The sequence below is a fragment of the Neovison vison genome, chromosome 4 (genome assembly GCF_020171115.1).
Source record: "Neovison vison isolate M4711 chromosome 4, ASM_NN_V1, whole genome shotgun sequence".
Classification (NCBI taxonomy): domain Eukaryota; kingdom Metazoa; phylum Chordata; class Mammalia; order Carnivora; family Mustelidae; genus Neogale; species Neogale vison.
The window spans coordinates 215,444,425-215,460,256 of NC_058094.1; the positions used below are offsets into that span (position 1 = coordinate 215,444,425).

The window sequence follows — 15,832 nt, forward strand, 5'->3', positions numbered from 1 at the left end:
TCTGAGGGTTATGAAGGGGTTGGGGAGGCAGGAGGTTAGGGGAGCCTGGTGGTGGATATTATGGAGGGCACGTATTGCATGGAGCACTGGGTGTGGTGCATAAACAATGAATTCTGTTACACTGAAAAGAAATTAAATAAATAAATAAAAGAATGCATATTAAAAAAAAATGGCATCTTTTGTCACAAAAGACTGTCACTTTGGACTAGCTTTCCTTAATGCCCTAAGGAAGAATATATTGTTGGAAGGAGAAAGAAATCTCCTTTGTCTTGTTGAAGACTTTGAGAATTTCCTGAGAGGCCCTTCTGCTGTTCCATCCTTGTTAAGGGCTTATGAAGGGAACTCAGGAAAAGTGTTTTCCTTCTGCACATCTTGCCTCTGTATTTCCTCATGCTCCTGCTCTGTCTTGTCTCTTTGGCTTGGAAATCCTCAGGAAATCCTGGAGTTCTTTTTCATCCATAAACTATTGATGGTTTACAGTTTTCCCCTTGCCAACGTTCTTCTCCTCCATCCAAAGAACATCCCAAACCTCCTCAAGTATTCAACTTTTTGATCTAATCCAGAGATCTGACATGTGGAACATGCTGGCATCTCAAAGCTCAGGGTTCTGGATGGGCTTCTTCCCCTCCACCCCCTGTCCCCATCTCACCTTTGTGCTTATCATCCATGCCTACAATTCTCTATACTTGCTATCGTTGCCTTCTACTTTCCCACTTGTAAAACAGCAACCTCTCTCTGAGGGAGGGAATTCAAGGCATTTTTATTATTTTAATGTAAACTCCTCCTTGGGTCAAACAGACTTATACTAAAATTTGAAATATATAAATGGATTCCAGAGCCTAATAAAAACGTCTAACATTTAATGGATCATTTTGTTACATTCGTGTGTGTGTGATTAGAACTGAGTTTGCTGCAGTATTATAAATAGACATCTCTATTTTCAATTGACAGAGTAACTTCTCTCTAACATCCCACGTTCATCCATTCATCCAAGAAGCCTGCTTCCCTAGACACCTGGTATACCAGCTATGGTGCAAAGTACTGCAGATCTAGAGTGAGGGTCACAGTTTGTCCATCCAAGGAGCACAGATGCTTTAAAGAAGGATCTTACCAACTTTCCCTCAGCCACCCTGTCCCTCCAGCGTGAGCAGATAAGGCTATCACATCCATTACAGATGAAGAAAGAGAGCCCTTTCGGCAATATTTCCTCATGTTGTAATCACTGACCAAACTTGAACTCATAAAGATGGGAAGACAGAATCCCTGGGCATCATTTTAAATCAAATGAATGTTTAATATTAGAGCTTATTTACCAGACAAGATTTTTCTTCCAAGTGGGTCAAACTGAGATCTGCTATCTCAAGAATTCTGTTCTGGTGCTGCCCCGGAGTGAACTTGGAAATGGAACTCTGTATCTGACTGGAAAGTTTAGGGGCCCCCTATGCATCACTGTTTGAAGAGCAATTATAGAAAGAATGGGGCAAAATTTCTTATTAAGTATTTTGCACCCCCAAAGGAACAGAGTATTGTGTGCTTGGCTAAATAGGGCGGGTAACAATGGGAGGGAGGTCAGGCAGGGAGAAAAGAAGAAAGGAAGATGTTTGTCAGATAAACTGGGGCTCTTCTAGCTTCAGTGATTAGGCAAGGAGAATAAGATTTAGACCCGTCAAAGGTAAGGAGGATGGGAAGCAACTATCTTAGTGGAACAGATGCAAGGGACTGTGTCTCTGACCTGACAGCACTGATTTCACACTAAGACAGATCCCAGCAAAACCCGCATCCCACCAAGCAGATTAATTTTCTTCCTCTTATCAGATTGTGATATTTAAAGAATATTCCCAATCACTGCCCAATGGTCTGTCCTCCCGATGAGAACTTGGAGCTGTGACAATAAGCACAATTATCCCTTTTATTAGAGTCAGGCCATCACTGAATGTTCCCGAAGAAACTGGGTAAGGGTAATAGTTGGAGGACCAGAGGGGAATCTGAACTTCTTACTCCTCTTCACTCCGAGAGTGACTGAGTTTGTGGAAGGGGGCAGTTTCAGGATTATCTTCTTGATATGGTGGCTCACAATTTTAGACTATCTAAAAAAGTCAATTTTTAAAGTACTATTAGGTATTTCGGATATCCCTAAATAACTTGCTACTTGTACAAACTTCCTTAAGCACGTTTCGTATAGAGTGATGCTAAACTGAGTACTGAGTACATTCAATTATTCGGGGAGCCTTTCTGGTTATGTAATGATGACAAGCAGACACTTATCTGCTCATGTACAAAGGTGGAAGAAAATAAGCTTGGAGTCCTTAAAAAGCCTCTTTCCTTTGAGGCTAACATTTTCATTATATCTTTAAATACTCATTCTTTTCATATAAAAACAAAAAAGTGAAATCTGGAGGAAGCAGCAAATTCTATTCCTCTTGTTTCCAGAACACTTTCTGCATCTAACCATTACAGCTCTTAGCAGCGAGAACTCTAAAAATTGATTTGTGGACTAGTTCCCCTTTGAATGTAAGCTCTTCAAAGGCAATAGTAATTTCTTGTTGAGCTTCACATCTTTAGTGCCTAGGTGTGTGGGAGTGTTTACATATATATATACAAGATTCACAGTTCCTACCTAGAAGGTGCTCGATATTTATTTGCTCAATACATGAAAGACAAACTGAATGACTCAACCTGTTTCTTTGAATCCCAATGAAAATGATCAGACCAGATACATTATAGTTCTTGATACATTATATTTTTGATAAAATAATCTCTTAGAGACTACAGATCATATACGTTCATTATCATACAACTCCATTAGCCCTGCTTAGCTGATCAGCTAACAGAAACTTGTCTAGACACAGATGTCTGGAAGGAATGTTTGCCTTTAGGTGGTTCTCCACACTCTTCCCCCTTGTCTCAGTACCGTGGCAAGGTATTCTGTTTTTAACCTGTGTGACCTTTATCTTAGTTCTTTCAGATTAAGGTTGGAGACACTAAGAAAAAGTGCATCTCTTTTGGTCAGTTTTGGGGGTTTCACATAAAACAAAACAAAACAAAACAAAAAGAACTAAAAAAGATTATTCTTTTTCAGAAACTAAATACCTCTCAGTCCCTTTACTTGTTTTCCCTTAACCCATCTGACTCAGTTTAAGTCTGTCCTTCTCAAAAAACAACTTGTTAAGAACATACTAGAGTTTTTAGTCAGTACTTTTTATTTTTAATCTCCTAGATCTTGAAGTTGAGAAAAGTCTGCCTTAGGACTGAGATTCTGTTTGCTAAAATTTCAGTTAATTCCTCCCTTACAAAACTTTTGCCAGAATGAAATACAGCCTTGTCACTAATTTTGGTGATAGAATTAATGATGAGAGCAAATGTGTTTCCAGAATCATATTATTTTAAGTAGAACTTTCTTAAACATTGAAAACATTTTTGCACCTAAGGACAAATTCATTATGGCTCTAGCAGTAGCAATATAAGTCAACTACTTCTCATCAATTTATCTCAAAAGTGGTTCTTCAAGATTGTTTTTTATTGTGTTCACAGGTTTTGAAGACCCTACACGTGTTGTACATCCTTCTTTGGAATGATGCTCTTTCCTAGAGGACCTGTGTATAATTGGACTATCTATACCTTCTTCATAAAATTATAGTGTTTCTAAATGGAGTTACAAAAGGTAACCAGTTCCAGTAATAACAGAAATCTAATTCTATTTGTTCATTCCACTTCACTCTCCCTGAAGCAGGAGGGAGGGTGATAGATCTTATAAATGAAAGTTAAAAGAAGACAACTCTGAGGAGACCCCCACGGGGGGCCGGGTTATTTGGAGTTTGGAGGTAAAAGGGTCACCTTGAGCAGGCGCAGGCCAGGGCCCGTGGAGGAAGACGGAGACAGTAAAGCACAGCAGTTACATTCCTTTCTGTTTCCTGTATCTACTATTTTTAAAGTCAGTCTTTGCAGGATTTTGTCTCTTACCTGCCTATTTATTAACGAATCAATATTTTAACATTCTCAGTTAATCATTTCTTTGTTTTATTCACCTTGTCCATGATTTCTGTCTTTGTTATTCCTCTTCCCTCTTGTTTCTTTGTTTCCTACTCTGAAATTCCTTTTCCGGTTTATCAAACTGAATGCTTTATTTGTATGAATCCTTTTTCCTTTGATAAGTGAATTTAGAGTCATAAATCATCCTGTGAGTAAGACTTTAGTGGTTTTCTACAGACTCTGATAGTTATTTTCGGTTCAAGAATTTAAAATTTCCCTTTTGATCTTTTTATATAGTGGGTTATTTAATATTGTGAACATGATGTTAAACTTGGACTTTCCCTATCTCCAAGCTGACTGGGGCTTTAAAGCTAAAAGCAGCAGATGCCGGTTGTACCTAAAATGTTACCATAATTCTTCAGGCCTTTTTTTCCACACTTATTTTTCATATTCCTGCTGGGAATATTAAGCAAAGTTGAAACTTCACATACACCCTGAAGCACAGGACCCACGCAGTAGGGATGCTCTGGATTTTTTAAATCATAAAATATCAGAAATTGCTATCAAAATGGAGAATAAGTTATGGAGTATTAGTGATGCAATATTCTATACCAATTAGAGTTTATTAAAAACTACATATATCGGGGTACCTGGGTGGCTCAGTGAGTTAAAGCCTCTGCCTTCATCTCAGGGTCCTGGGATCAAGCCCCGCATCGGGCTCTCTGCTCAGTGGGGAGCCTGCTTTCTCCTCTATCTCTGCCTGCCTTTCTGTCTACTTGTGATCTCTGTCTGTCAAATAAATAAATAAAATCTTTAAAAAAACCCAAAAAACAAAACTACATATATCAATATGAATACATTTTTTAAAAAAAGACCATTGAATGAAATGGCAAGTCTGAAAAGTGTATACATTATTCAATACAGGTAATGAAAAATCGAGAATACAAACAAAAAGTCCATAAAACAATATGTATTTGTATGTTACTGTATGTTGTTTATGGACGGAAAGAAAGACCTAATGAGAATAATAACATAAAACAACATAATATATCAGGGTGTTTGGCACATGAGTGCCCTTCATTAAATTTTAGAGTCCACTTATTTACCATACAGGTAAAATTAACTTCAGATGTACGACACAGGGATGCAACACGTCCATAAAGACCAGGTGTTCATCACAAGTGCCCTCCTTCATCCCCAACACCTGTCTCACCCACCCTTCCACCCACCTCCCTTCTGGTAGCCATTGGTTTGTTCTCTATAGTTAGGAAGTCTGTTTCTTGGTGTTTGCCTCTTTTAAAAAGTTTTTTAGACTTAAGTTCAAGTTAACTAACATATAGGGTATTTTTAGTTTCAGAAGTAGAATTCAGTGATTCACTGGTAGCAAGTAACACCCAGTGCTCATTCCATCACGTGCCCTCCTTAATGCCCATCACCCAGTTACCCCATCCCCCTCCCACCTCCCCTCCAGCGACCCTCAGTTTGTTCCCTATAGTTAAGAGTCTCTTATGGTTTATCTCCCTCTCTGTTTTCCTTTTATTTTTCCTTCCCTTCCCCTATGTGCATCTGTTTTGTTTCTTAAATTCCACATATGAGTGAAATCATTCGGTGTTTGTCTTCCTCTGACTCATTCTGCTTAGCACAATATCCTCTAGTTCCATCCACATCGTTGCAAAGGGAAGGATTTCCTTCTTTTTGATGGTTGAGTACTATTCCATTGTATATGTATATATACACCACATCTTCTTTATCCATTCACCTGTCAATAGACATCTGGGCTCTTTCCATATTTTGGTCATTGTGGACATTGCTGCTGTACATCCTGGGGTTCATGTGTTCCTTTGATTCACTATGTTTGTATCCTTTGGATAAATACTGAGTAGGGCAATGGCTGGGTCATAGGATATCTCTACTTTTTAACTTTTTCAGGGAACTCTATACTACTTGCCTCTTCCCCCACCCCCTTGCTCATATGTGTAATTTAAGAAACAAAACAAATGACCTTCCAAATAATTTTTGTACTTATTTTGACTGGGGCAAATTTAATATATACTTAATAATTTTTAAAATAAATGTTTATCTTTTTAAAAATTTCAATCTCTTTTTAAAGATTCTTCTGATACTTTACAAATGCTAAAAGAAATAGAAGCCAATGTAAACCTTCCTTGGGCCACAGGGCTGTGGGCATGCTGCCTTTGCACCAGCCCTTCAGGAAGATCGTGCATAAGGTCAGAAAAAGCATGAAGTCAAAGGTCAAGGCAACCTGACTCAAACCACAGTTCCCACTCTTGCTGTCTTGCGTCATCCAAGATGAATATTTTAAGCTCAGTAAGTTTAAAAGTTAAACAGAGAAAGCCGCAGTTAAGCAATGGCAATGGCAAGATTTAAAAGTCATTAGAAGAATTAGAGACGATTCAGCTCTGGCACAAAGCAAGTAGGAGACATTCTATCCATACGAACTATTACTAACATGGTATGTAATATCTGTGTGTTATATGATTGAATTATTCCATAACTGCAATTATACCTCTTTGCATCAGAGGTGATCTCTGAAGGAAATAAAGAGATGTTCTTTCGAAGGAATCAATGGGTATAGCAATAATAATTAAAAAATTAAAGAATTAATGGGCAAAGTGTGGTAGGATACAGTACTTACTTATTTTCAGTGATTTAAAACAACTGTTTTATTATGCTCCTGTATTCTGTGAGTCAGGGACTCAGGCAGACCCTGGGGGAATGACTTGTCTCTGTTCCACGATGTGCATGGATTCAGCTAGACAGACTCAAAGGCGAGGGATGAGCGTTTGAGTGTTACTTGGCAGGAATAAAATTTAAAATGTTATTCGCTCTAGTGCCCGTAAGAGCTAAGGTGCTATCAATGAGCAAGACAACTGATGGCTGCAAGTAAAGATCAATAAAAAATTAAGAGAAATCTCTGAAAGGATAATAGAACCTGAAAGAAAAATAAGAGTTGATTTTTACAGAGAGTTTTAAGAACCTGGCTATTACAGAAAGTAGAATGTTTATTTGTGATTTGGGAAGAATATTTACTACCTTGGGAACAGTCACTTCGTATATCATGATATTCACTTTAATATACTCCACGTAGAAAACCAGGGAACAGGAAACCAGAGTGAGATCACTCTCTTTGGAAATAGCTTGTGTGTAAGAACAACTACAATACTCATCTGGTTTGTCTAGGCATAATTTCTATGTCTGTGTCTAAACTCTAATTATCAAATAAATCTGCCCGCAGCTAGATGGTCACATTTTTAGCCATCAGTGGGGTGGCTGACTCATCGTGGTTCACAAGCATCAGTTCTATATAAAAAAAGAAATGGAAAAATACCCTGAGTTGTAAGCAATCAAAATGTGATCAAGATCTAACTTGGTTTGATTAAAAAGGAAAATCGACAGTAATTAACTTTTTCCTTTCTACTCTTCGCACAAAAAAATAAGAGATAGTACAGAGAAGCAATTAAACGAAGTCTCCTTTTGCCCCTGGCAAACCTTCCTACCAATGAACCTTCCGACCAATGAAATATTTAACTCCAGATCTCTTACTTCTCCCCCTTCATCATTCCAAAATTGCTGTGGTCTTTCCTTTAGAAACAAGGACTCTTTGGTTAACCCTAGATTTCTAAGACTCTTAATCTTTTATTTTATAAAAATTGTAAGACTATACAGTAACAAGGCCATCATCCCTATTCAATTAGGACCTTGGACAGGATTGGAAACGAGCCTATATCATGAATTGCAACAAATCTGCACAGCCTCTGAGATGGGCCGAAAGAGTGTATCCATGACCACTGACCTCACCTAGAATATGCTCTTGCAGGGAAATATCACAGGGAGAAAAGAGTCCCCAGACATAAATGTTTTAATACAGTCACAAAAACTCCCAACCTTCACCCTCCTTTCTGGCTATGGTCAGACCTCAGAAGAAAACACACCCACCCTATTCCCACCTAGAAACAAACGTTGCATCATTTACCCAGAGACCCTGGGTCACAGAAGTGGCTCCACTTCGGCCAACAAAACCACCTGACTGTACTACAGGCCTGGAGACCCGTGAAACAGAATTGGAACAGCAAGCAGAAATGTTTCCACAAATGAAAAAGCCCCGTCCCTTCCAAAGTCTTCATGATCTCTCTCATGTGTGTCTTTGCCATGTGGCAAACACAGGGACAGCTAGGAAAACCCGGATTCCAATAAAGCAAACACTGGTGAGGTTCAAAGTATTTCTAGATACCAAAATGCAAAGTGAGGCTCCATGAGGAGCTCGGGGCTGGGAAAAGTGAGCCAAGGGAATAAGATGGGGAAGCACAGGAGACAGCGGGAGCACCAATGAATACAGACCCCCCCCGCCCCCCTGTGAGGTACCGGGCAGTCCTCTCCTGGGGATGGCAGGGGCCGGGGGTGCACAGGGAAGGGACAGAGAGCACTCTTACTGTAACACGCGGGAGTGGCTGAAATCTCTCAAATCTGAGTCGTCATACTCCGGAGTTCCGGTTCCCAGCCCGCTGTCGCTCAGCATGCGCTTCCGTAGCGCGGGGTTCCACCAGTCGGACATTCTGGGAGAAAGCAGGGCACCGGGCATTTAGACGTTCAAAGCCAGCACGGGACTTCCTCTGCTCTATCTCAAGATGACTCTTGTGAGATGGGCAACTAATCTTTACTGGGTATTTCCTAGTTACGTATTCCCACTTATTCTTTAATTTTCTCTCTCTCTTCTTTTTTTTTTTAAAGATTTTATTTATTTATTTGACAGAGAGAAATCACAAGTAGATGGAGAGGCAGGCAGAGAGAGAGGGAAGCAGGCTCCCTACTGAGCAGAGAGCCCGATGCGGGACTCGATCCCAGGACCCTGAGATCATGACCTGAGCCGAAGGCAGCGGCTTAACCCACTGAGCCACCCAGGCAAGTATCATGAACTGTTTGTGTGCTTCTGCCCTCTACAGATAAGAAAACTGCCTTTCAAGATGAAGTAATTTTAGGGGCGCCTGGGGGGGCTCAGTCCCTTAAGCATCTGCCTTGGGCTCAGGTCATGATCTCAGGGTTCTGGAATTAAGCCTGGCATTGGGCTCCCGGCTCATCAGGGAATCTTGGCATCACTCTCTGTATGTGCATGCTCTCTCAAATAAGTAAATAAAATCTTTAAAGAAAGATTAAGTAATTGCAAATGTGATGTAAATAAGAATTAATGGAACCTGATATGGAAATGGAAATGAGGAAATAACAAAGCCCATCCTTTTTTACTGCTTTCCTGTCCTTGTTCATTTCCAGGAGGGGCAACTGATCAGAAATAAGACTGACTGAAGTTCCAAGCTACTTTGGGCTACTTCATTTTTGGAGCTAGGGCTAACAGAGGATTAACCCAGGACAAAGCCATTTCTTTTGGCCTTTAACTGATACAGAGAGAGGGCAAAGAGAGTGGCAGAGTGGGTTTCCTCTTTACCAGATCAAAGACAGCAGCCAAGTTCAGGCTGCGCAAGGGGACAGCGAGACTCTAATGCCTGCTGCTCCTACGGGAGGACCCAGCATGTCACGTGCTTTCCCCACAGTGGAGAGGCTGGATTTGCAGACATGGACCGTGAAGATGGGCTTTTCCACCACCTTCTGGGACACCCAGGGATATGTATCTGAGATTACTAGCTCTGGCCTCCTCAACGCAGCCGTATACCTGCCTCATCCTGCCACTTCTGTCTTCTCGTGACTTGATACGTATCACTGAAATCAGCTGGCAGAATGAGAAATATTCAGAGATGGCAGCAATGGCCAAATAAATTAGTGCCGAGGAGTAAACAGGCATAAGGCTACCTCAAATGAACATGTCTACATATACATAGAGACAAATATATACGTGTGTGTGTGTCTGTTTATACAATTCGCAAATGCTATTTGAATGTGTGTGTGTGTGCACTTTCCAGGGAAATCCTTATTCTATTTGACCTTCATATACCAGTAAGACATCAAAGTTCATCAAACTTTACAAGGGCAGAAATTTTAATTTTTTTAAATTTCTGCCCTGTTGTTTCCCGAGAGCTTAGACTAGTAGCTGGTGCCTAAAAAGTTCTCTAAATAAATATTTTGGAATTGCTGAAATAACCTAGAGAGCCTAATAATATTCTGGTGGTTCAATGTAGTGATGAAATGCATGGGCTTTAGCATAACACCTGGGAGGGACCAGATGTCAATTCTGCCGTTCATTTTCTGTGCAAGACGGGCAGAGCTGAAGACCCCTCGGAGCCTCAGTGCTGGTATGTGTGGATTTAGGGTAATACTGGTACCAGAGGTGCAGGGGCACTGCGACAGGAAAGTGATGACGACGATCGCTTGGTAGACTGAGTGAGCGTCTACCAAGTGCCAAGAACAATCCTAATACCTCACATGTATCAATTTATTTTATTTTCAAACAATTCTCTGTGTCGGCTTCATTTCCATTCTACAGAGCAGGAAATAAGCACAGAGCACTTCTGATGATTCGGTCACTATGAAGGGGTGGTAGGAATATAAAAAAGGCATTTGGAACCATATGTGACTCATAATAAGTGCTTGATATGTCATAGTTATCATAATACCATCTATGTCTCAGGCTGCCTGGACATAGCAAAAAAGGAGGAGGAAGTGGGGAAGGAAAAAAGGAAGAGTCAAAAACCACCTGTGCCCATTTTCCTTTGGATAACACAAGCATTGTAGCTACATATGCACAAATGCAAACACTAGTACTTTATAGTTTGGTGAGAAGTGTGGCTGTGGCGGAGAAAGAAGGCTCAGACATGGTACAAATCTTGGTGGGAAAGAGTAATTCTCTACAGCCATTCAAAAGACAAAACCAGGTATCCTACACGCTAATGAAACATAGCAAGAAAACCTGTATTTTAAGATAGCTCGATGTCCCTGGAAATGTCAAGGGAAAAGCCCCATCGGACACGGATGTCGACCTGTGGTCAGCCTCCCTACCGCGTCACCAAAGAAGGGCTCGCTCACCCCGAGGCCTGCTCCACGACCAGGTCGGGCATTCCTGGAGGTGTCCCCGCCTGCTGTGACAACACCATATCTGGGTCCAGAATAAAAATCTCGTCTTGGGAAATCTCCATCACAAAGTGCAAATGTTCCTAAGGAAGAAAAAGAAGTCTGTCAGAGGACTGATAGGATTCTCAAGTCTATCATCTGATCAGGAACAAAACAAAGCATCCTTGGTCCCCAGGGGTAATGAAAGTCTATGACATATCAAACAACCACGGTGTGTTTTCAGGGGCCCAGCCAGTGGCCATCCTTCCCCTGAAGCGACCTGGCAGCGAAAGGCTGGTGAGGGGAAGAGGTGAATCCCTCTTGGTTTGGGATTCCTGCTTGACTGGGATCTCATCAGATATAACCAGAGATGGGCTTGCCTCTTCTTCCCAAATACTGTCAAAGAAGGAACACCCCACCCGCGGCTTGATCCAGCATGACTTGTGTGATTAAGCTGGACTTGGACCCCCGGGATCCGGCCAGAGCTAAGTGCCATGATTAACAACTGGTTTTATCACTGGCTTCCATACTGTATTATTATTTCTTCTCCTTTCTCTGTTTTTGCAGGAGAATTTGGATAGCAGGAACACTTTTTATCATTGGGCAGAAGCATTTTTTTTTTTTCTTTCTCATTATGGAACTCCGGGAAGTGATGAGTTGTAAGTAGCATAAATATGCACCTGGGCTGTCAAACTTGCTAACCAAAATAAACCTAAAAAGCCATAAAACGGAGCTAGGAAGTAGTAAAAGTGGCAGTGAGCAAGAAAATTTAGAGTGCAGGCTGGTGATAACATCTATAGGCCTAGTTATTTTCTGGGCCTCAATTCCAAGGTCAAATCTTGAGTCCACAAATCACAAGATATGTGAAGACAAATAAAAAAACCTCATAATTTAGGCTATGAGTACCATTCTGGAACTGGTACATGTTTTAGGGTTTACACTAGAAAAATGTACAAGATTTAACTACGAATAAAGTCTATTGATTTGGCAATTTTTCACTTTTACAAATAGGCTCAAGAAGGCTTACCTGAGATCTGTCTATTCGGTAAAAGCGATCAGCAGAAGTTGCTAGAAAAAAAAAAAAAGTATATGGCATTCAGAGTCCTGTGATCTGGCGCCCAATTTGCAGCTTTCTCTCCTATTATGTCACTCAAAATCTTTACATTCAGTCCTGCTGGCCTACTGGCCAGTTTCTAAATTTAGAAAAACCCAGAACTTGCATGTCCCCTGCAGCAATGACCAAGCTTAGAAAGTCCTTCCCTATTACGTCTCCTGAACCAAATCTCACCCGTCTCTTAAGGACCAACTTAAACACTTCCTCCTCTGAGAAACATTCTTCCATCCCATCCTTCCCTATTCCAGACAGAATTCATTGCTCCTACCTTTGCATATTCACATTTTGTCTGTACTTCTTGTAGACACTATCTTCATAAATAACCAGGAGACAGTTTAAAGGTCTGTGTTTCTTTTACTCTTTTATGTTTCCAGACATTAGCATAGGACCTTAAACAGAGCCTGGACTCAATATGTATTTATTAAGTAAATAAAGTTGGTGGGGGTAACCCGTAGGTAGCAAGACTTCCCAAGGAAGCTATTCTCATTTTGCAAAAAAAAAAAAAAAGCTTGAAGATACAGAGCCAAGGACCACATCTGGTATTGAAAGATTCATTTCACTTCAAGACTGAATCCCTAAGCCATGTCTAAAGAAAGCCAAAACTGTAAAAATAATTATTTAAGCATTCCTAAAAGAGACTGGGCTGCATCTGTGGTTTGGGGAAGAAAATTGCAAACTTTGGGTTTGTAGACACTGTTTGATTATTCTTAATACTCGAAAGAATTATGTTCCTCCTCACTTAAATCTACCTAACAGACTCCAAATATTATAAATAGATTTTCTACAAAGTACATAGTCCTAAAGGGAGTAACTCAAAATGCAAACAATCATTCAAAAATCATAAATATTTAATGAGTAGCTTCTCTCCAAAGGAAATGAGCTGAGAAACAAGACAATCACAGTCCCGCCTCACTAAAAGCAACAGGGGAATCAAGTCTGTCTCAGAAGGACCTATTCTACTTTGATTCTTTTTAACCATAAATGTGATCACCTTTTGAAGGTTTTTATATCTATAGAATATAATAATATCACACTTGTAATTTTATCTAAGAATGTATATAGAACAGACTATATATAGAACAATTCATATAAATTTCTAAAACTTTTTCAAATATAAGTTGTTTCCCTGGGAATTCAGGAAAAAAAAAACACATGATTGTGTTTCTCATCATGGGGGAATAAAGGAGCTGGAGGAAAGTAGTGTAAATTATCTTCAGAGGTAGGCAAGGAGCTATTAATGAAAATCTAGGTCATGATTCACGTGGGTTAGAGCTGACATAAATACAATTGCTCATCTTCACAGTACAGTTCCCACACTCACACATCCTGTCACCCTCTTGCCCACATTTATGTCCTCTCAGATGCATCCCAGATCAACCAAAGAAATGGTTACACTGAAAACCACATGTCCACATACCAGGTAGTCAATACACCGGGCAGTAGATAAGGAGATGTTTTGCAATATGGTAGAAAAACTGGATTAGGCAGCACCTAGGGAGTGGGAGGTGCTCGCAGTGGAAAATGAACCCATGAACCAACCAGAAAATAACTGAAATCACCATCACACAGAGCTACATGAGGAGTTTCTACATAATCCCTTGGAAAACCAGGGTCCACTCCATTCTATCAGTGCCTTGCCCTGCTGTTTCTGCAATCTCCACCGCTCCACGAAATAGAGAAACACTCACCGTCTAGAAAGCACCACCGTGGAGAGAGTCTCTGAGCTGAGAGTGCCCTGGGGAAGGAGGTCTCGTGATCCTGGAAAGAGACACATTACATCCTCCTGACTCCATTTGAATGACCGGGGGGGGGGTGGATTTAACCTCAGTGTACTGTATCGACTACTTCTGCGAGCAAGCATCCCTTCCTAAACGGAGCACCGGTGAGAGGCCAAAACATATTTCTACTAGAAAGAGAGGCTGTGCTTCAAATTACTTCACATAGAAACTTCTGAAACAACTCCCATGTAGAATTTCCAGGAAGTTTTCAACTCTTCTATTAAGTATGCATAAATGATATAAGTGGGGACATTTACCTGGTTTGGGAATTTCTTTGCTTTTGCGAAGCTGAGGAACTAGGGGCGGCTGGCTGTCATTTACACTTTGGCTCCCCACGTAGGTATAAGGAAGGCACTACACAAAATGGGGAGGAGTTGAGGCTCATCTACTGGCTGACATGGACTCGTGGCGTCTAAGAAACACAAGAGGCCATCCATCTACATGGTCAAGTCCCCTCAACTAGTGTATCATCTGTTATATAAGCAATTTGTCTCCATAAAAGCAAAGTATCAGCATCATATGTTGAGGCCACCATCACCCAGCCTTATCCACTGAACCTGACTCCAGAGCAGTGGACAAGGAAGAATGTTCGGCCAGGCTGGCTGACGACAAAACCGTCTGGCCAACATGGACTTAGCCAGCGACACACTCATCTGCCTTAGCATTCTCTAGCTTCGAAGATGCCCCATCGTCCCTCCCTCTCATGTGTGATCTCAAGGCCATCGGCCAGCCTCCATCTTCTCTCCTTCAGCCTTAGATAAAAAAAAAACAGCCTTTCCTGTTCAAAGCTGACCACTTCATCTAGTCTCCAGATTACCCTCTTTTATTTTCTTTTTTCTTTTTCCTTCCTTCCTTCCTTTCCTTCTTGCTTTTAAATCTTTTTATATCTATGTTTTTGTATCTTTATTTCTGCATTCTTACTGAAATCTTCTCCCCTACCCAGAAATTCATTAATGTTTCTGCTTTCAATGGCTCCCTCCCTCTAAAATGAATTCCACTCAGTTGATCCTGTAACATCTTCTGAAAGTTAATTTTTCCTTCCTTGCCCTGACAAACTTTCGAAGCAAGCCTTTAGTATCTCCTTCCTCCAGCCACCCCTTAGCCATTTTGGCCCAGCCTCTAGAAGGCTGGCTTCTGATGCTTCATTCTTCAAAAGCTGCCCTTTGGAAGGACTAGCATCCTTCCTGATTGAATACTACTCCCAGTTCCCAACCTTTCCAGAAGTCTCTGTACCTTTAATTACTTAGTGGAATTAAGGCCACATCACAGAAGAACAGACTAGGAACTGGCAGATTGAAAGCAGAAGGGATTATCTGTTTATAATTCCAAACTTTCAAAAGCTAAAAATCTCCCCTAAGAGAAACTCTTTCTATGATAATTAAAAAAATAAATAAACAAAATGCACATTCTTGTTTACAACACAAGACTTGGAGCATTCTAGCCCTGGCTTATAATGACATGGAAATCATTGACAGAAATAGGACAAATGAGGAGGGATGCTAGGTCTCTGTGGGGAAGGCAGTGGCAGTTTGACCCATATTAGGGATTTGAGATGTTCTAATACAGGGAACATCCCTGGAGTGCAGCTGGGTGTGTATGAGAGGCGGATGGGGGAAGGAAACAGGAATAACATGGGACAAACAATAAGAGAACTAATCAGCAGTTGCATGGACTTCTTTGGGGTTTTGTCCACACTCCCCGAAGCCTCACTTGCTCCTCCGGCAAACCTATGCTTAGATTAGTGGTGCTCAAGGTGTGAACTGTGGGACCGCAGCATCAGCGGGGAACTTGTTAGAAATACAAATTCCCAGGTGCCACCCAAGTTTATAGAAACCCCGGGATGGAACTCAGTAATCTTTCAGGTGAAGGTGATGTATGCCAGAGGTTTAAAAGCATGGACTTAACAAAAGGGATCCATTTTATTATCAGAAACCTTGACTACATGGAATTTTTAAAA

General features: G+C 40.8%; 1 protein-coding gene across 6 annotated transcripts in view; it reads right to left on the reverse strand.

The window, feature by feature from the left end:
* DGKI (diacylglycerol kinase iota) overlaps window positions 1-15,832 on the reverse strand; it is a 438,228-nt gene that overhangs the window by 65,596 nt on the left and 356,800 nt on the right. For all 6 annotated transcript variants that reach the window (XM_044246656.1, XM_044246655.1, XM_044246660.1 and 3 more), the window contains 4 exons: window positions 13,786-13,855; window positions 12,011-12,051; window positions 10,960-11,087; window positions 8,421-8,543 (listed from right to left, as the gene is read on the reverse strand). In XM_044246656.1, the coding sequence (XP_044102591.1) occupies window positions 8,421-8,543; window positions 10,960-11,087; window positions 12,011-12,051; window positions 13,786-13,855 (362 nt within the window). The remainder of the gene's footprint in view (window positions 1-8,420; window positions 8,544-10,959; window positions 11,088-12,010; window positions 12,052-13,785; window positions 13,856-15,832) is intronic.